Here is a 20,379-nt window from a genome sequence, read left to right as displayed (position 1 = left end):
CACCCATGGCTGGGATAATCCCCCCCGGGGGCCCCTGGAGATGCCAGCCTTTGTGGCACCCGGCATCCAGAGTCCCTTCCCACTGGGCCCGAAACGTCCTGCACCCACCCTCAGTACAGGTGATGCTGGGCGTGGGAGGATGGGACAAGGGGCAGCAGGACCCGCCATCTTTTGAAAATGACCTCTGAGGAGCCAAGGCCTGCCTGAGGCTGCCGCAGCCCCCCACAGACAGACACCCAGTGGTGGCCTGCCCTGGCCCACGGCAGGGGACATGCCACTAAGAAACGGAAAGTGTGAAGCTGCTGTTTACAGGGGACAGTCCTTTGGGGTCGCGGCACTGGCCGGGCCCTGGACTCAGCCTGTCGGCTGCTCGGTGGGTGACACGCCGCCTCCTTTACAGACAACGTGACGTTGGAAACAGGGGTGGACGCTGCGGGAAGGAGGACGGATGTGCACTGAAGCGCAGAGTCCAAGCCTGAGGCACCCTGGCTTCTGGTGCTAGGTGCTGGCCCATCTGAGAACGCCGGTCAGGACGCGGGGGCAGCCCCCACACCGCCACTTGACCCTGGCGCCTGCCTTTCTCTGAGTCAATCCGGGAAATGGAGGAGGGTACAAATGGCTGGACAGAGGTACTCGGGTCCCAGGAGCAAGACCAGGGAGACCAGTGTCACCAGGGGCTGGCTGAGTGGGGGACAACTCAGAGCAAGAAAATGTAGATCCCCAGGTGGACGGGACAAGAGGAAAGGCCAGGCAGAGACGCGCTCCTCTGTCTTATAAGGAGGACGCAGCTGATGTATTTAGGGACCAAAACACACGACAGAGCAGCTGATGCGGGACCCCGTCACCTGAGAAAATGCGCCTTTGAACTCAGCACCTAGACAGGCGCGGTCTGCAGATTGCCAGGCAGGGGCCGCATTAGCAAATTGCCAGAAATAATGGATGCATTTTCAATTGATGCGCAAATATATGCTTTAGAAAAGGGACCAGGGGACTTCCCGGTGCAGACTGGGCTGCCGCTCAGCCCCCGCGGATAGGGGGAGGGCGCCACAGAGCCCAGGGCGCAGCCCTGGGTGAAGGGATTAGGGATGGTTTTCATTTGTTTTGCTTATCTGCACTTTCAGGCATTTCTACAATGAACCTGAATTACTTTTTTAATTAGAAAAGCAAATGAGAGAAGTCTAAGGAGGAGAAAGGGGTGAGAGAAATTGCCCAGGGGCTTAAGAAGGATCAGCTGTGCATTAGAGGCGTCAGTGCCAACAGCTCCCAAGGCCCCAGACTAATCCGGGGAGCCTGCGTCCTGTCTGCCAAGGCTGAGGACCTATTTTCACGGCGCCACTTTATCTTGGGGCGGGAGGTGTGCATTCTATTGCAGAAGAAATATTTTATCCACATTCACTGGAGGGGAATTATTCAGCATTTGCCAGGTGCAGGTCACAGGGCCACAGGTGACAACAGTGGCCTCCACCGCAGGACATCAGACCCGAGGGACGTGCACGTGCAAAGGCGCGTGACAGCGTGGGGTGCAGCCTCGGAGGGTGTGGAGAGTTGGACCCTCTCCCAGAACAGACATGTCGGAGTTCTCGTCCCCAGGACCTGTGAACGTGACCTTATTTGGAAACAGGGTCCCTGCAGGGGTCACGAGGTTGACGTGAAGTCACCAGGGTGGGCGCCAGTGCAACATGGCTGCGTCCTTATGAAAGGGCAAGTTCAGGCCCAGAGAAGGCCATGGACGCAGATCGGCCCTGTGTCCACAGCCCAGGAGCACCCAGGGGCTCCCGCCTGCTCGTCCCCGCCCCACCCGGGCTCAGGGCTGCTGGACGCACAGGACAGAGACCCGGGGGGCCGAACCCCGCCTACCTGGGTCTCCAGCTCCGTCACCTCCAGGTTCAGCTTGTTCAGCTGCTTGTTCACAAAAGTGATGAGCGACTGCAAGGCAGAGCAAGAGGGGACGTCGGGGACAGCACCGGCCCCGTGGGGTGTCCACCGGTACCTACTGCCACCAGGGCTCAGTGAGAAAGTCCCGTGCCAGACACGGGGCACGTGCGGCCCGCTGTGGCTGGTGGCCTGGGGAGGAGCCCGGCAGGGGGCAGGGTCCCCGGTTCCCTCCAGGCCACTCCCACTGTGGGCCTGAGAAGGACACTTGGAAGCAGGGGTCAGGGGGAGACCACCAGATCGCGCTGGTCCCTGGCTGGTGGCCCCGCTGACCCCACCTACTGAAAGGAGCAAGGTAACCATGGGCCACACTCGTTCCACACAGGGACCACCGTGAGTCACACGGAGGTGGCCCAGGTTACCGTCACGGTGCCCCTGAGAGGGGGCAATGCCCCTGGCCCCACCAGGCAGGTGGGAAACTGAGGCTGGGTCCACATAACCTGCCTCAGGACACAGCCTGGAGGCGAGGACTCTGGTTGAACCTTCCTACCTCACTGTCCACCCATCTGCTCTGTCCCTGGGCCAGTAGTGGCTGGGGGGTGGGGCAGGGCGGGGACTCCCAGGTCCGGTACTTGGGACCTGAGGAAACTAGGAAGGCTCCGTCTGGGAGGACCATGGGGGATTCCCACAGCCTGTTGTCACGTTTCCAGGACATAAAGATGTCACTGAGCCTGGGCTGGCACTTCCCAAAAGTGGGTTCCACAGGACTGTAAGACGTCCTGCCCCCAAATGAAGATGCATAAATCTCACCATCCAAACCCACTTGGGAAGCACGTCCACCCCATTCCTTCTTGGAGAGTTGCAATGCCAGGTGGCACATTAAAGGCTCTGACAAGTCCTGCACTGAGAAATCCATCCGGGGAAGCTGTCCTGACCTGAGAGCTCCCTCCCTGGCTCACCGCCCACAGCTGCCTCCCCAGTGGGGCGTCCCCAGGCCCTCGGCCAGGTGGCCCCAATCCCTTCTGGAGGCGCAGCGCCCTAGCAGATCTCCACAGCCTCGCTGGACTTTCCCATCCACGGCCTGGCCAACAGGATGCCTGGGTGGGGAGGCCCGGCCTTCCAGCTCCCGCCTGGAGACAAAGAGGCTGATGGCTGTGAATGTGGCTTCGCAGTAAGGAGGCCAGTGACACTGCCGTGACTGCTTGACAGCACTCCACACTGAGAAAAGCCCTGGGGGGGAGTCTCCAGGAACTGCCCGCAGGCTGGCGGGAGGGTGGGAGCTGCCCCCGCAGGGAGCGGACCGCGGAGTTGAGGGGTGCTGGCTTTGCGCACTGTGGCCAGTTTTGACTGATTCTGCTCCAGTCCCGCGGCCAGGTTTCAAACGCACGCTCTGCCCAGCAGGCGTCGAGACAGAGGCCGGGGAGGCGGGGGGACCGGCTCACCTTCTTCACCAAGTTGAGCTTGTCCGGCGCGTGATCGAAGAGCGTGTCGAAGGCGTCTCGCTCTGCAAGACAGGCCAGGAGGGGACGGGAGAGGGGCTGATGGAGGCACTCGTGCCCTGATGGCCTGTCCCCCCCGGGAAGCTCTGCCTGACGCTCCCGCCCGCCCGGAGTCTAATTCCTGCCAGAACTGAAGGGGGCGCCCTCGAGGAGGCTGGGCGAGCCCGGAGCCCTGACACCAGGCGCGCGCACAGGACGCCTCCAAGGTGCCGTTCAACAGGGCGGGAAGCTCTCCACGGGCCACAGGACGGCACTGGGACAGCTGCCCGGCCACTCCTGTCACTCAAGCCGTCCCCAACTCTCCCCCTCCACGTCTTTTGTCTACCTGCGATCCAGTCACCTCTGCCTCCCCAAAGCAGCTGCGCCCACACACAGGCTGCCCCCACCCTGGGGCGCCTGCAGCCTCCTGCTCAGCGGGCCTCTGGCTTTTCCCCATCCTCCCCTTTAAAGCGCTCCTGAATCCTTCCTTATCCTCCCGCCCAAACCACCGAGCCCAGCTCCTCACCATGCTTAGAGTAGAGGCCCTTCTCCCTCCAGTAGGCCAAGGGGTGGATCAGGCACCCTCCACACTCAGGCCCTGACTTCATTCCACCCACCGGCCTCTGACTGCTCCTGCAACGAGCTACAGGCACAGCCTGCCCCGGGGCCTTTGCACCTGCCCTATGGCTGCCTCACTGCCTTGCGCCCCTAGGCACCTCTGAGGGGCTCCCAGCCTCCACCAGCTGTCCTTTCACTGAGAGGCACTTTTCTGCTGGACCATCCACTCCCCACACCTGGGACCGCGGATGCCTGTCTCCTGCACTGTCTGGCTCCTGCTCGGGGAAGGGTGGGCCCCAGCGTGCAGAGAGCAAAGGAACTGAGACCCTGCGGCTCCCGACAGCATCCCCAGGGAGTCTGCGTCCGCAGGGTCAACTTCAGGGACGGGGACGGGTGGCTCACGCCCCTGCAGTGCCCGTCCACCCTCCTCCTCCCGGGAGGGCCCCTGGCTGCTCCGACCTCCACCTGGGTGGCCCCCGACGGCTGAGGACGTGGGAGGGCACGGGGCTGACTGGGCGACCCCTGAGGGGGGCACGTGGACAGGAGCACAGAGCTGCGGGGACGGCCGCTGGCAGAAGGGCAGGCAGACAGCGCGTGGAAGGGACCTGGGGCCTCCGGCTTCTGCCCTCGGGATCCCTGGGGCAGGTGGTGCTCAGGACGAGGACAGCAGAGACACCTCTGTCTCCAGCCAGGGCTTGGGCCTGAACCCTGCATGGAGGCCTCCCCTGCCCTCCCGGGGGTGGCCAGGCCAGCATCTGTGTCACCCCCAACCTGTCACAGGACAATGAAGGAGGGAGGATCCGCCAGGCCCTAAGGGAAGGAGCTGGACACCCAAGGGCCAGGGACAGGAGGTGGTGGACGCTGCAGCTGGCCCGCCCAGCCCAGAGCTCCTGGGGCCCAGGAGCCTGCACATGCGCCTGGGCGGGGGCAGAAGCCTCCTCCGCCCAGAGCCTGGACGGCCCTCCCGCCGGCCTCCCAGCCTCAGCCTCCACCGCAGCAGATGTGAACGACTCTACCGTCATCAAAGTCAGGTTGTCCCCCATGAGACAATCTGTTAAGGGCACAAAAAGGGCTCAACTTCACCAGGCAAGACCCAGCTTTAGACGCTGCTTACGGAGGCCCCGGGAGCAGAGCGCTTGACGTCAGCGGGTATATTTAGCCAGGCCACACGGGAGGCCGCCGGGCAGGAGGGGACGCCCACACTGGCTGCCGCTCACCTGCACCAGGGGCTGCAGGGCTCTGAAGGGGGACAGTGGGGACTAGCCACAGGACCCAGCACACATCTGTGTGCCTGGTGGGGATAAAGGTGGGTCCAGGCTCGGATCCCAGAGGCACGGCTTCAAGGTGCACAGGCTTCGAGGTGAACGGCCTCCTCCTCCCCAAGCCCACTTCCTGCTATGAAAGCCTTGGGCACAGTCCCTGCCCACTGCCGTCCAGGAAGAGGAGGCGGGAGTGCAGGAAAGCCCAGTCCAGGAGGTCAGGGCTGGCCTCTGTCCCTTGGTGCTCCCTGAGGACGAAGGAGTCCTGCAGTTTGAGGGGGGTTTCTGGGCAAGAGGAGGAGGGAGGACGGCGCTCTGGGTGGAGGGGACAGCACGTGGAACAGAGGGCGAGGAAGCCCAGAGTCAGGCCAAGAGTGGGGGGGCGTGAGCAAGCCGGCGGGGGCAGCAGGCGCCGTGGGGCAGCGGGCGCCGTGGGGCAGTGCCGTAGCGTCAGGCTGCAGTTTCGGACCAGCTCTGCTGGCAGAAACGGGGAGGCCAGGAGGGGCGAGGTCAGGCTGTAGGGAGGAGGAGAGGTGAAGGGAGCACACGGCATCCCTGTCCTCTTGCAGCCTGGGAAGGGCCCAGTGCTGGGGCGGGGGCGGCTGCCAGCGAGAAGAGGCACAGCCAGCCGTCGCCATGGAGACCAGACTACAACCTCGGCTCCCTGGAGAGCGCTTCCACCCAGAGAAAAGCCTGCTCCCCACCTCTGCAGGACCCTGGGGACAGAGAGGCAGGAGCGGGCTCCTGGCAAAGCCCAGCAGCAGCGTCACCAGGGGCCACCTGGTGCCCTGGGAGCTCCCAGAGTGTCTAGGAGCTGCTGCGGGCCCACGGGCACTAGGTGGGGGCTGGGGTGCTGCCCTGGTGCCGTCCAGCCCGCAGGACGCTTGCAGTTCAAGGAGCCCTGAGCAGGGAGGAGGGGCAGGAGCCCACAGGTCCACCCCGTCTGCCAGGCACGCGGAGGCCTGCGGGTGTAGACACTGACACGGGCAAGAGCTACACACTCCCTGGGCACAGAGCACTCGGCCAATAGGTGAGGCGGGTGGGAGCACCTGCGGTCACTGGGGTAAGTGACATCAGAGCCAGGAGCTGACGGGACGAGCATGGAGCAATCCTGAGGGGGCAGGAGGCCTGGGCAGGAGGCCTGGGGCTGCAGGTGGAGCCTCCCCAAGGGAGCAGGGCCTGGAGGCCAGAGGGGAGGTGTGCAAAGGGTGCTCAGAGAGACCCCTCGGGGCCACTGAGAGGGCCTCAGGCAGGCAGGGACGTATTAGGGAGACTGAGGACCCCCAAAAATGGTTGGTGCAAAGAACCCGGCAGCTGCAAGGGGCAAGCAGGGAGGCCACGGCACCGGAGGCCGCGGTGTGTGTGGTCAGACCCGGGCAGCGGGCTGAAGGGGGCCGCGGGAGGTGCGCCACGGCCACCCCTGCTCCCCGGCCCGCCCCCCCCTGAGGCCCCCACCAAGCTGATGCTCCGTGACCTCCCACAGCCGCGTCTACGGGCTGCAGAGGACGCGAGGGCCTGGGCCCCTCTGCCGGTGTCACCCCAGGGTTGAGCTGCTCTGAGCAGGAAGGGGCAGGGTGCCCGGCGGGCACTCTCGGGCGCCCCACGCCGGCCCTGGGCTGCCCTCCTGCAGCGTCTCCCTCGGTGACCGTGACCAGCCTTCCCCCTCCTCCTTCACTAAAAAGGGTGGAATACAATCCCGTGTGGCAGTGAGTCCCGGCACAGCCTGAGGTCTCCGGAGGAAGCCCAGGGGACAGTATGCTGCCTTCTCTGGAACCCCAGGCCTTGGGGAAGTCATAGGGCGCGGCGCTGGCTGGTCCCCAGAACAGCCTCAAGGCTGGGCTTCAGGGGCATCCCTACCCGAGGACCCCAGTGACCGCACCTGTGCCAGCCGGGCCGGGGCCTTGCTCCTTGTGACAGTGCCGGCCCCTCCCCACCCGCTGGAGAACAGGCCCTGGGGGGCCAGTGCTCCTGGTTTGAAAAGTCCCCCACAGGAGGCTCTGTCCAGGAGGCCAGCTGGGCTGCCCACCTCGGGGGTTCAAACACCGACACACATGGCTGGTCCCTGTGCTGCCACCCCTCGTTGGTGATGGGGTCCCAGGCTTGAGTGGGGGGTGGGCCAGTGGTCAGGACCCTCTTTGGGACACCCCTGAAAACTTGCAGGAAAAACCAGCTGCAGGGGAGCAGGGCCCTCACTCATGTCACTCGGTCCTCTGTCCCTTACTCCCCCATTGCTGGTGAGGGACAGAGATGAAGGGGCAGCGAAAGGTCACCCGCTGGAACCAGAGCCTCGGTGGCCTGACCCCAGGGAGGGCTGTTAAACCAGAGACTGTGAGAAGCCCACCCCACAAAGGGCCCCTCCCTCCCTCCCAGAGCCACCCAGTCACCCGCGGTCACACAGGCAGTCCCCTCCCTCCCTCCACCCTGCCCCTCCTGCCCTGGTGCCCCATGGCCCTGGCTCCACTCCCCGGATGACCCATGAGCCCCAGGGCGCCCCAGTACTCACCAAACCGGCCCATCATCTGCCTGCAACAAGAAGAGGGAGAGAGGGGGACAGGGAGAGAGGGGGACAGGGAGGGAGGGGGACAGGGAGAGAGGGGGACAGGGAGGGAGGGGGACAGGGAGGGAGGGGGACAGGGAGGGACAGGGAGAGAGGGGGACAGGGAGAGAGGGGGACAGGGAGAGAGGGGGACAGAGAGAGAGACAGAGAGGGACAGAGAGAGAGAGAGAGGGACAGAGAGAGACAGAGAAAGATACAGAGAGAGAGGGACAGAGAGAGAGAGAGAGAGAGAGAGAGGGACAGAGAGAGAGAGAGAGAGAGAGAGAGAGAGACAGAAAGAGACAGAGAAAGATACAGAGAGAGAGAGAGGGACAGAGAGAGAGAAAGAGAGAGAGAGAGAGAGAGGGACAGAGAGAGGGGGACAGAGACAGAGAGAGAGGGAGAGAGAGAGAGGGACAGAGAGAGGGACAGAGAGAGAGACAGAGAGAGGGACAGAGAGAGAGAGAGACAGAGAGAGAGGGACAGAGAGAGAGAGGGACAGAGAGAGAGAGAGAGGGACAGAGAGAGAGAGAGGGACAGAGAGAGAGAGAGAGGGACAGAGAGAGAGAGAGGGACAGAGAGAGAGAGAGGGACAGAGAGAGAGAGAGAGGGACAGAGACAGAGAGAGAGAGGGACAGAGAGAGAGATAGAGGGACAGAGAGAGAGAGGGACAGAGAGAGAGAGAGAGGGACAGAGAGAGAGAGAGAGAGGACAGAGAGAGAGAGAGAGGGACAGAGAGAGAGAGAGAGGGACAGAGAGAGAGAGAGAGGGACAGAGAGAGACAGAGAGAGGGAGAGAGACGGAGAGGGGCGGGGGAGAGAGCTGTCAGACGGTCATCAGCGGTTCAGTAAGCAACATGACAGGGCAGGGCTGACCAGTTCAAGTGTCCCTGATGGGACCCGAATCCCACCTGGCTCCCTTCTGTCCCACTCTGTGGACACACGCAGGGGGCTGGTGCAGGGGCTGACACTGCACAAGACGGGCAGCAGGTCACCCCCTCGGTGGGCATGCCAGCCACCTGAGTCGCCCTCTGTAGGGGCTGCGTACAAGTCACAGGAGGGACCCAGTTCCTGCAGGTCTCCCAGCAGCCTTGGCCACAGACCTCAGGGTCCAGGGCTGCAATGGCCCCAAGCCCTATGTCATTGAGGACATGCTGTGAGGAGGCCAGCCCGTGAAGGACCAGGACGACTAGTTTGGAAAGCGCCGGTGCCCGGGGCACAGCCCTGCCCCACGCGACCGTCCTGAGGGGCTGCGGTGGAGCTGTTTCTTCCCCAGATCCCTGTAGCACCGGTGCTCGGGTTCCATCTTGTTTAACAGACGCTGATGTAAGCACCTACTATGCGCAGGCAGGGAGACACAGAACTAAACACTGCAGGGACAACACCGAGGGCCCGGCCCGGGACTCCAAAGGTGAGACAGACACCTGAGCCTCCCAGGGGAGCTTTCTGGAGAGGGTGACCTCAGGGCTGCCGCTAAGAGAGACCAGAAGGGACAGAGACGGGATGCGGTGGCCATGATGCCTTCAGCAACCTAAACGTGGGTCTCTGTTGTCGCAGGAGGACGGAGGAGAGAGGTACCAGAGGACAGGCAGCCACAGCAGGACGATCCCCAGATCCTCGGTGGCCATGGGAGAGGAGGGGCGGAGGGAGCAACCCGGAGTGGGCAGGTGAGGAGAAGGTTGGTGGGATGGGGCCGGCGTGGCCTGGGAAGGGACCACAACCTCGCCACTTCCTGCACTGCCCTCCCGGAAGAGCCCAAGACCCGGGAAAGCCCGGCTGGCTCCCTGGCTCTCAGCCGGCCTGTAGGCAAATCCCCCTAAAGACTCCCTCAGGGACGCGCTCCTCCACCTGCCCCCTCCACCTGCCCCCTCCACCTGCCCGCCACCTGCCCCGGGCAGGATCCTGCGTTCTGCTGACATGCCCTCTGCCTGCACCCTGGTCCACAGCTCTCAGGAGAGGAGCCAAGTCCAACAGCCTCTCTGTGCCCAGCTGGGGCTGGTGGGCATCAGGCCCCCATGTGCTGATCATGGCTGGTGGATGTCGAGGCCACCTTCCCACCCTACTCCCCTCTGGGCTTCACCCAGGCTGGCTGCAGGGCTCACGACCCCCCTCTCTGGTCCTTTTATCCTCGGGGGTAGGGGGCGGGGAAAGGTGGCCATGGCGTGGTCCAGGGCTGCACGTCTGCCTGAGCAATGGGCTGGGCCTCTCCTGATCCGAGGGTGGGGTCTGTCTCCACCCCTGGCCCAGGGAGACCTGTCACTTGCTCTGAGTGCTGAGGGGACCTGGGGAATACTCTACTGGACTCACTTAGGCCTGCCCAGCCCCATGGTGGCCCTCGGATGTCCACAGTCACACAGCAACCCTGGCAAGACTGGCCAGAGAACCGCCCAGCTGAGCCCAGCCCGAGCCGCTGACCACGGACTGCCAGCAAATGAACAGGCTCCAAGGTGGGTCTAGGTGACAGTCGGTGGCCGGACGCCACCCCAATCCCAGTTCCTCCCAAGCAGCTTCTACTGCTGGACACCCGGCTGCGCAGGGACCTCGGTGCCGGGCACAGCACGTCTCCCTCCCCCAGCTCCCCTCGTTCCCTCTCGAGGGCTTGGAGCACCCGGGGGCCGCGTGGCAGGCCACACCCACGCAGCCACCTTGACAGCTTCCCCGACAGCTCACGGGCTGCGAGCGAGGGACTGGTTTCCCCTTGGCCCAGCTTTGAAAGGCTGTCCGTGAACCCACAGCCCCGGTCCCTCCCTGTGCACGGAGCTGGTGGGTCTGCCGACGACGGATCCTTTGAACCTCCTGCCTCACCTGCAGCAGGTCAGTGCGGAGGCAGAGAACTCTGAGGTCCTCGGCGGGCGTCCTGACGGCCACCCAGAACCGACTATTGGATCTGCTACTTCCGAGGGGTTTGAAGCCTTTCGGACAGTTGAAGTTGCCCTCTGGACTTCCCAGAGAGCCTCGCTCGTCCAAGACAAGCGGGGCCTGGACCCGTGGCGTCCCTCTGAGGGAGCTGCAGATGGGTCCCCGGGGGGGCTGGTCTCCAGGGCCTTCCTGCACCTTCAGCCCCACCCAACATCCCTAAAGCCCTCTACAGGAAGGAACATGGACTCCGGGGGCGAAGCTGGAGCGTGTGTGGCAGGGGAGGCCAGGATGGCCTGCAGGTAAAGGCTCCCGGAGGGCAAGGGACACAGGGACAGCCCTCGGGCACGGGTGTCTCTGGCTCGGGCGCAGGGCCTGGAGGGCCGGACGGTCCACTTACTCTGTGGTCGAGGTCAGCTCCTCCGACACGTGGCTGGAGTGCAGCAGGCCTTCCCACTTCTGCTCGTCCCCGGGAAGCCAAGCAGAGAGAGGAGGTGAGAGGACTCGCCCACGCACAGGGTCCCCGGGCAGGAGCTCCCTCCCCACGGCTCAGGGGCTCTTCAGGTGGCCGCCGGGGAGAACCTACGGCAACCGTCCCCCGTGTGGCCTGACAGCGGGCCTCAGAGGGGGTCTTGGAGGAAGCGCCCCGGCTCAGAGTCCCCAGAGGGACTCAGTGTGCCACCAGGAGGGCGGAGGGTGTCTGAAGGATGGGGAGTGACAGCCGGAAACACCCAGTGAAATAGCTCCCAGGCTGAACAGGTCCCCCAAGTACGTCCACCCAGAGCCTCCAATGTGACTTTCCTTGAAAACCGTCCTTGTGGACGCGAGTTAAGACCAGGTCACGCTGGACTGCAGTGAGCCTGAGTCCTGCCCGGCTGGGGTCCTCGTAAGGACAGAGGAGGCAGAGCGGGGGAGGCCACGCGTCCACCAAAGCAGAGAGAGTGAGACGGAAGCCTCGGGACAGCACCCGCTCCCCAGAGGCTGGAGGGCCAGGGTCCTCCCTGAGCCCTCTGAGGTCTGGTGGCCCTGCTGACCCCTGACCTCAGACTTCTGGCTCTCTGATCCACCTGCCCCTCCTCCCCTCTTACAGCTGCTCTGACCCAGCAGCCGGGGGGCTACCCAAGGGCACCGGCCGCTCCTCGGGGCTGGGCGGGTACACAGGCCATGGAGGGGGGCTGTGGGTGACAGCTGCAGGCGCTCTGGGGGAACCCGGGTGACCACTCAATGCCACCACCACCACAGGCCCCTGCCCAGACCCCTCGCAGGATGGGGGATCGCTTCCTGAGGCGGCGGCCCCCATGGGCCCACCCGAGATCTGAGCCTCCCTCCTTCCTGAGCGCGGCCTCCAGAGCCTCTGGGGCTGGTCCCTGTTAATGAGGAACGGCTGTCCCTGGCCAGCAGCCTGCTCGGGGCCTCAGGCTGATTGAGTCTCAGAAGAGTTTTCCCGGAGAGGCCAGAGACATCCTGTTCACTTGTTCACACACCAAACTCGCACTAGGTGCCTACCGGGTGCTGGGCCCGGGCCAAGTATTGGAGACTTAAAGACGAATAGTGTAAAGGTAGTGGACTCTGGTGGGGAAGTCGCTGCAGGTCAGTGACCCTGTGGCACAATCCAGGCCCTGTGGTAGGAGGTGGACGTGGCCCTGGCCTCTGTTTCTTCCATCCTTGAAATCCCACGGGCCTTGCATGGCCCCTCCTGGGACTAGCGAACTAGACGCCTGAGCAAGTCCAGACGTGCAGGGACAGGCCAGGGGGGATGGCAGGGCAGGCAGGGCGGCTCGAACGAGGCCAGGAGGCCAGCCTCTGAGCAACGGTGCGGCCAGCTCGGAGCCCCCCCCCCCCCGCTTCCTCCATGCTGGGTGTGGCCCTTCGAACCCCGGTCAGTGCGGAAGGCACCACGAATACTTGCTTGGGTCAAACATTCCGCAAACCCAAGATTGCCTTGGACCCAGCGCAAGCCTGAAAGGGGACACCCGGGACGCTGAGCCTGCGCCAGCCCGGCCGACTCTGACGTAGGTGGGCTCGGAAACCAGGCTCCCCGTGTCCTCGGGAAGCCTTTCCCGGCCGGCTGCCTGCGACCAGGCATCCAAGATAGGGACCGCAGGATGGCCTCCTGGGGCCCACGTCACTGTGCTGGCCACAGACATCCTCCTTAGGCAGGAAGCGGGCAGAGCAGGCAGGTGACCTTTGCTGAATGCCAGAGAGGGGCCTTCCAGCCAGGCCAAGCCAGCACCCGGGGTGACGGGGCGGTCAGACGGCTTCAGAAAACAGCGTCTCAGCCAGGTTCTCGCGGACCACAGACGCCACAGGACTGGTGAGTCCAAAAATCAGAACGCGTGGCCGGACGTCTCCAGGGACACAGAAGAGGCAGCTGCTCCTTCAGGCCCCAGTGGGGTCTCCTCATCTCGAGTCCCCAGCAGCCCAGCGAGCGCCTGGTGCCTGCGAGGTGCTCAGTACATTCACCAACAAAACTGTGCCTGCACCCCCCGGGGCCCCGCACCCAGCACCGGGGGAAGCAGCGAGGGCGGGGCAGGCCCGGGGGGTCCCAGTCCTTCTCCCAGTGAATCAAGAGAAATGAATCCCAAAAAAGAGATGATGGGGATGTGGGACGTGCTCCACGGCAAATGTGCGGAGCCTTTAATTTGGGGATCTATTTCCTCCCGCCGGCCCAGCCTCCTCCAGTAATAAGCACATTCAAGGGATTGAATTCCGACGAGTTGGCTTTGGAGAGAAATGAATGTTCTTTTCAAAAATCTGGAAAATTAAACCTCAACACCCTGCAGCCTCTGCCTCTGCTCCAATCAGCGCCATTGTCCGCCCCCCCCCCCCCCCCGCCGTCCACCTCGGAGCCAGGGCCAGACACAGAGGTAGGTGCTTGAGAGGGAAAATCTGCAGATGGAAGGCTGTGGGAGGGGACGTCACGTTGCCTTCCCCGCGCAGGACGCACCCGCTGGCTACTCACCCGGACGACTACCACCTGCACGGACACGTGCTCGGGGAGGCGGATGGGGGCCCGGAAGTGGGTGGCCAGGGCGATGAGGAGGTGCAGGATGGCCACCAGGTTCTTCCCGTGGATCGCTGTGGCAGGGAGGAAAGCGAGGCTCAGGGAACCCGGCCATCCACAGGGCGGCGTCCCCACGGACCTCAGAGGCAAGGACAGGACAGCCGTGGACAGCAGAGCGCCGGGGCTCCAGCGTGAGCTCCTCTCTCCTTTCTAGTTCTTTCCTTCCTCTGCCCTAGGTGACCTGTACAACCACTTTCTAAAGCAGCCTGGCTTTTAAAGCAGTGAATGGGGAGGAGGACGGGTCACGGCCACGGGCCACCACAGTAATGACGCCATCATCTTTGGCTCCCAGTGACTTCTCCCTCGAGGGCAGACAGTCTCTGGGATGCTGGATGCGGACTCCCGCCTGGCCCCGGCCAGTCTCTGTGGCCGCCCACTCTCCCCAGCCCCCCGAGTGCAGGCCGAGGCCGGGCAGCTGCCACCTCTGCCCATTCCCACCCACGGCCCCTGCGCCCATGAGGCTGGGTCTCTCCAAGTTCTCAGACCAAGAGGCCAGGCCAGGGCAGGTGCCCTTTCCGCAGCCTGGGCCCAGCTCCCCAGGCCCCAGGGCCAGGGGCCAGCATGGAGAGCTCTGCACCCCAACTGCCCTGCAGGGGGTGGGGCAATGGACCAGAATGGTCCAGCTTCTGTTGGTCAGCTCTCCCCTCTCGCTGAGTGCCTGGGCTGGGGACACTGTGACGTCACACCCTCCTACAACCAGCTCACCTTGTGGCACTTTCCTGAGGCTGGCCCAAGTTCCTGGGGACTTGCTTTGGGGGCCTTCAGTAAAACAGCTCTCTTAGTATGAAGGTCCCGGGGGTTTGGAGTCGAGTCCCCACAAGAGCCCCTGGGGACGGCTCTGCCCCTGAAGTCTCCCTGACCCGCCCAGCTGGGGCCACTCCTCTGCTCTGCGCTGGGCACACAGAGGCTCTCAGGGTGTGCCCAGTGGCCCCGCTTTGTGGCCCTGGCCCCTCCCCTCTGCACTGCCCTCCCGAGGGGCAGGAGGGCGAGCAGGTCTGTGACCTCCAGGGCCAGGTGCCTTGGTGGGGGGCAATGGGCAGAGGCAAAGGGTCCGTCCAAACACGCCCTCCCTGCCAGGCGTGGTGGCACACGCCTGTGATCCCAGCAGCCCAGGAGGCTGAGAGAGGAGGATGGTGAGTTCAAAGCCAGCCTCGGCAACAGGGAGGCACTAAGCAACTCAGTGAGGCCCTGTCTCTAAATACAACACAAAATAGGGCTGGGATGTGGCTCAGCGGTCGAGTGCCCCTGGGTTCAATCTCTGGTACCCCCCAAATCCCCAAAAGACACGCCCTCCCTGTGCCACTCACAGTCCACACTCCACCGCAGCGCCCAGCCGTGCGGCCGCAGCAGGTCCAACACGGCGTCCAGAACTGTCTGCAGCTTCTGCTTCTGCCCGATCTCAGACTGGGTCACCTCAGCCACGTTCAGCTTGCGATCCGCCAGCTTCTCTGCAAGAGAAGGACGAGACTGGAGGCTGCGCGTCAGAGGAGGCAGGAGGGGCCAGGGTGGCCCGGCCACCTGCCGACTGAGGCCCCCGAGGTGGAGCAGGTGACCGCAAGACACGGGGAGTTTTGAGATGCCGAAGTAAGAACCCCAAGTCCAAGGTCGTTCCGCACCAGAAGGAAGAGCAGGACAGGGCAGGGGTGAAACGTGGAGCCCCCCCCCCAGATCATTCTACGAACACAAAATGGAAGAGTCACCGAAGACCCCGCTGAGGGCGAGGGGCACCTGGAGGAGCGGGCAGCTCAGTGAGGAGCCCGTCCTGGGGACATGAGCTTAGCGGGGCCAGGAAGGCTCTGGGGCCACCTCCCTCCTGCGTGCCCCTCCCACTCGCCCTGCTGACATTCTGACACACAGAGAAGTTTGCTAGAGCTTCACGGGGCTGGCGCCATGTTGTCCCCTAGAGGGAGCAGCAACCCGGAGGGGCCTGGCCAGCACAGGGACTGTCACCTTCGCTCAAGATTCAATTACTGAGCCACAGACCCGGCCGTGGCCTGCGTTCCTTCAGTTTCCCTGAGGAGCGAGCACAGCGGCAGGTGAGGGCAGGGGACAGCAGACGCGGGCACCGGCGCTCCAGCCGCCCTGGTGAGGGCAGTGTGGCGGGGGACCCGGTTCCCTGCCACTCGTAGATTCCAGGCTCAGGTGTCGGGGCTAGTGTCACGGGATGATCCAGGAGAGCGTTTAAAACCCCATTCGCTAGGTGACAGGCTCAGTCCTGGAGCTCAGCAGGCAGGGACAAGGGGTCCCTCCCTAGTGCAGAGACAGGCTGGGTGGGAGGTGACCGAGGGGCTCCTGGACACACCGACTGCGCACCATCCAGCTGGCCGAGGGCAAGAAGGAAGGGAAACAAGAGCCCCCCACGCCGGCCGGGGACGGTGACGCCTGGCACACGGGTCTCTCCACCTGATCCAATCAGCCGAAGACTCCAGTGTCCCAGAAACACCCTGGAAACCCAGCAAGCCGGGTGCCCGGGTGTCCCAGGACCTAGCACAGGGCAGAGCCGGGGTCCAGGAGCCCAGCCCAGTAGGACAGACAGGGACCTGGTACACCCCTCCTGTCCCCTGTCAGCCACGTCACCTGGGGTGGAAGCGGAGGTGGAGAGACAGAGAAGGAAACTGCACCCATCAGCCCGGGCAGCATGACAAAGCACCAGAGGAGGGGACAGCCGAGAGGGGTCCTCGTGTCCAGGGCTACCCGCCTGAGGCCGGGCGGCTGGGCTGGTTTCTCCTGAGCCTCTCCTCCGGCTCCTACTCCACCTTCTCCCTGCCCTCACATGGCCCCGCTGTGTGTCTGGGTCCCAATCTCTTCTCCTTATAAGGACACCAGTCACAGTGGCCCAGCCCCCACCACGAGGCCTCAATCGACTTCTCCAAACAGTCTCACCCCGTGGGGTGGATGGGCTTTAGCGTGTGAGTTTTGGGGGGACACACCCAGCCGTAACGGAGACCAGGGAAGCTGGCGGTGCCTGGGGCGGCCTGGGCTGGGTCCTGGGTGGCACTCCATGTGGCGGAGAACAAGGGACGTGGCTGCCGGGCCACCAGACATCACCCTGCCCACTGCTGAGACTCTCTTCCCAGCTCAGAAAGAGACAGAGAAAAACCGCCGGACCTCAGGGAGTCAGGAGGCCATGGTGACGCAACGGGGGCTGCAAACTCAGAGGCAGTGGGGGGGTGGGCTAGCAGAGGCAGTAGCCGGCCCGGGAGCCCCCACGGCCGTCGGCACAGCACCCTCTGCCCATAAAGAGCCAACGCAGCAGAGATGTGCCCCAGAAACCCGCCTGCCGCAGAGACTGGCAGCTCCTCTGGGACCGCCCACCGGGTCCTCACCCGCGGCAATCTCCACGTGGCCAAGCCCAGAGGCCCTCTCTGTCCTCGACTCCACACTCCTGGTGGCCGATCCTGCCCAGCTGCTTTGCTGGCCCCTCCTCTTCCTGACCACTCGTGCTGACCACCACAGCCCACTCCTCAGACGCACAGGCGGCAACTCTGGCCTTGGTACTCGGCCAAAATCCCTTATTTGGTTTTAGATTTTGCCTTTGGTAGCCAAGGAGTGAAATGCCTGCAGCAAGATCTCTCCTGGAATCCCGGGCCTCGCTCAAGAGTCACGTGGGCTACCAACACGTCTCGTCAGGGTCACAACAGGTCCCACACCTGGCACGACGTCGGGGTGTTCTGTCGACAGCTGACTATCCCTGAACGTTGTCCTTGTCTTCAACGTGGGGCACTGACCCACTGACAAACAAGAGACTTTAAAGTGGCCTTTCGAGTACTTATTGGGGACCCTCAAACAAGGAGGACCAGCAGCCTGGCCACCGTGACCAGGCTGCGGAGCCAAGGGAGCCTCCGCCACGCTGGGCACAAGACAAAGGCACGCAGCAAGACTCGCGGCCACCGCAGCTCGAGGAAGTGCTGCATTCGCGGGGCCAACTGAAGAGGGAACCAAAAGGACGTGAAGTGCAGCCAGAGGACAAGGACGCCTGCTCCAAAGGATGGCCCTGACGCGGGTGGGGGACGGCATTGTTCATACCCCACCGCGGCTGATGTGACACAAATTCAAGCCTGTCCTGTGATCCTGAGATCCGGTCATTGAACCTCACAGCCACTCTGCAAGGCCTGGGGACATTTTTTTTTTCTTGAGATGAGATAGGTGGGGCCACATGCGCATGCAGAAGAATTAAAAGCAAAAACAAAGAAGTAAATCAACATTTAAAAAGACAAAAAAAAATTTCAGAAGAGCACTCAAGTTTGCTCATGAAGACACTAGGAAGTGTCTGTTCCAGGTAGGGAGAAAAGACCAACTTGAGCATCTGCTTCAATCAAACATCCCCCCAGCAGCCAGATCCCCGAGGCCCGGAGTCAACGAGGAGCTAAGTCTTCACGGCCACCAGTCCTTCTGAGGGAAGCTGAGAGCCCAGGCTGCTTCACCACCCGTTGTACCTTGAGGACAGTGACAGATAAGGTCAGTGTGCTGCTCTGGACTCCTCAGTTGACAGTCTCCACCAGCTCACATGTCCAGTGTGAAAAGAGTGACCAGCACCCGGCTGCTGGGAATGACTGTGCACCAGCACCCGAGGAAGTCAGCTCCACTGGACAGCATGACGTTGGCACCCACCCACTAACCCTTCACCACAAAGTCACGATAACTATGAAACGGTCTGAGGGACATTTCAGATTCATCCTGGAACCCCAGAATCATCCTAAGACGGATCCTGCCCCAGCCAAACTGATGTCCCTTCTTGGCCACCTGAAGTTCAGTCAAATAAGGAATTTGGAGCCCCCTCTTCCAGGTGACGCCATCCAATCCAGGACACTGAGCGCACACGGACGCTGCGGCTGGACTCCAGACTCCTGCCCAGCAGTGGACTTCAGGATGCAGAGCTCCTCCCCGGGCAGCTGTCACCTCCAGAACACTGTCCCTGTCACACTCCTGCCCTGGTCAGAGCTGCAAGACAACCTGGTCAACGTCCCAGTGCCAACTCCTGACCCTCCTTCCCATCTACTCTGCACCCAGAAGCCCACGTGGCCTTTTAAATCTCCACTGAGACCATGTCAGGACCCTGCTCAGGGCCTCTAGTGGCCTCCTGTCATGTGGGAGAGAAGCGCTGCTTCCCAGGCTGGACGCCATCTGGCCCCATCTGTCCTCCCAGCCTCGTCTCACGACTGCGTCTGCACGGCTGCCCCCCCCACCCTGTCCGTCTACACAACAGGCTCCTCCTTGCGTCAGAGCCTTGGCCTGGATGTCCTTCCCTGTCCTGTGCGCAGGACGGCTCCTGGGCGGGGTCCCTGGCTGTCCAGCACCACAACGGCCCCCGCACCCACAGGCTGCTCTCCCCCGGGCTCCCTGCCCCTCACAGCGGCTCCTTATGCTTCAGGTGGAACCGCCCACATGCACCTCGTCCTCTGTCCACCCTCGGCTGGAACACACACCTGGTGGCCCTCGTGCTCACCCCGTGTCTCCGGAGCCTAGGCCGCCTAGACCCGCCCTGGCACTGCCAGCCCCTGATCAAAGGAGCGGGTGACCTCACCGTGACCACAGCTTCCCTTCAAGAGCAGTCTGGAGGACAGGGGACCCCTCCTGTCACGTTCCTCACGACTACAACACCAGGGTCACCCCAGGGACTGGGCTGCACGAAACAACCCACAGAGACAGAGGCGCCTTCTTCTTTGGGTCCCGTGACGGCTGCTCTGACCGTGGGGGTCAGTGAAAAGAGCGAGCACTGCTGACCTCTTTTATGGGGGAGAAGCCATTCAAATGAGGCCAGGGGTCAGGTTTGGGGGGCTGAGTCTAGCTTAGTGATGCCCACTGTCAGCAGGTTGAGTGACATCTAGGAAGCCACAGCCAAAGGCAGAGCAGAGAAGGGGACACACCAGGGCACTTCCATGGAACATTCTATCCCAAACAGGGCAAGGGGTGGGATTGCAGCAGAACAGGTGACGTGGCTCAGCCCAGGGTGACACGCCTCCTCAGAAGACTGGCCTTGAGACCGGAGTGGGGGGGGACAAGACCAAGTTCCGAGTCACAGCACCACTGTGCCAGACTCAGCGATCTCTCAGATGCCCGTGGGCAGCAGGACTGGAGGGCGTGGTCACTCAGTGTGGCTCCGCACACTCCCCGGCCGTCCAGGAGGTGATGTGACCCAGCGCCTTCCCTCAGCAGGTGAGACGGTGGCAGGGCCATTTATATCGCGTGTGCAGACCCCGCCCAGAGTGAAGGACTCAGCCTCCCCACACCCTCATGCTGCAGAGGCCGCCCTGGGTGTCCGGCCTCCCTCCCTGGGCAGAGGCCCCCCTCCTACTCCAGCCCCAGGGCAACTCCTCCAGGCAGCCCATCTCGTCTGCGCCCCCAGCCGCTCTCTCTCCACTCGGTGGTCCCCGCCGCCCCCCAGGGTCCTGCAGCCCCCGCCCCACCTCTGCCCCGCCCCCGTCCCCAGGGAGTGGCCTCTGCAGGAGGACGAGGCTTGCCCTGGGGTCCAGCACAGGGGGGTGCTGGGAGGAAGGAGGCCCTGATGCCGGTCTGCCGACCCCACCCGACGCGGGGGCCTGGGGTCTCGGGGTGACACTGAAGAGGCACATTAACAGGTTCTCCCAGGTGTTGGCCCTGAAGACACCCCAGAGCGTCCTGAGGACAGGAAGCCATGCCGCAGTCAGCGGGCCGGGGTCCAGGGCACCGAGGCCAGCAGGCCCCACGCACGTCACCCTCCCCCCCTCTTTCCCACTGAAGTGGCCCCGTCCACGTGGTCACCAATCTGCAGGACCCT

General features: G+C 63.5%; 1 protein-coding gene and 1 long non-coding RNA gene across 4 annotated transcripts in view; one reads left to right on the top strand and one right to left on the bottom strand.

Annotated features, from left to right (window-relative positions):
- The window catches only part of Parvb (parvin beta), a 79,200-nt gene that overhangs the window by 9,888 nt on the left and 48,933 nt on the right, over positions 1–20,379 (bottom strand). For all 3 annotated transcript variants that reach the window (XM_046429160.1, XM_046429161.1, XM_058574271.1), the window contains exons 5-10: positions 14,930–15,070; positions 13,521–13,636; positions 10,959–11,017; positions 7,671–7,690; positions 3,315–3,376; positions 1,858–1,926 (exon numbers count right to left, since the gene is read on the bottom strand). In XM_046429160.1, coding sequence (XP_046285116.1) covers positions 1,858–1,926; positions 3,315–3,376; positions 7,671–7,690; positions 10,959–11,017; positions 13,521–13,636; positions 14,930–15,070 — 467 coding nt within the window. The remainder of the gene's footprint in view (positions 1–1,857; positions 1,927–3,314; positions 3,377–7,670; positions 7,691–10,958; positions 11,018–13,520; positions 13,637–14,929; positions 15,071–20,379) is intronic.
- On the top strand, positions 9,560–13,340 carry LOC124082746 (uncharacterized). The gene is made up of 2 exons (XR_009225417.1): positions 9,560–10,149; positions 10,514–13,340. It is a non-coding gene; the product is annotated as an uncharacterized LOC124082746 (long non-coding RNA).

The sequence above is a fragment of the Marmota monax genome, unplaced genomic scaffold (assembly GCF_021218885.2).
Source record: "Marmota monax isolate L192 unplaced genomic scaffold, Marmota_monax_Labrador192_F-V1.1 WCK01_AAM20220418_F8-fsc00051, whole genome shotgun sequence".
Lineage (NCBI taxonomy): Eukaryota > Metazoa > Chordata > Mammalia > Rodentia > Sciuridae > Marmota > Marmota monax.
This window is presented reverse-complemented; position numbering and strand designations above follow the sequence as displayed.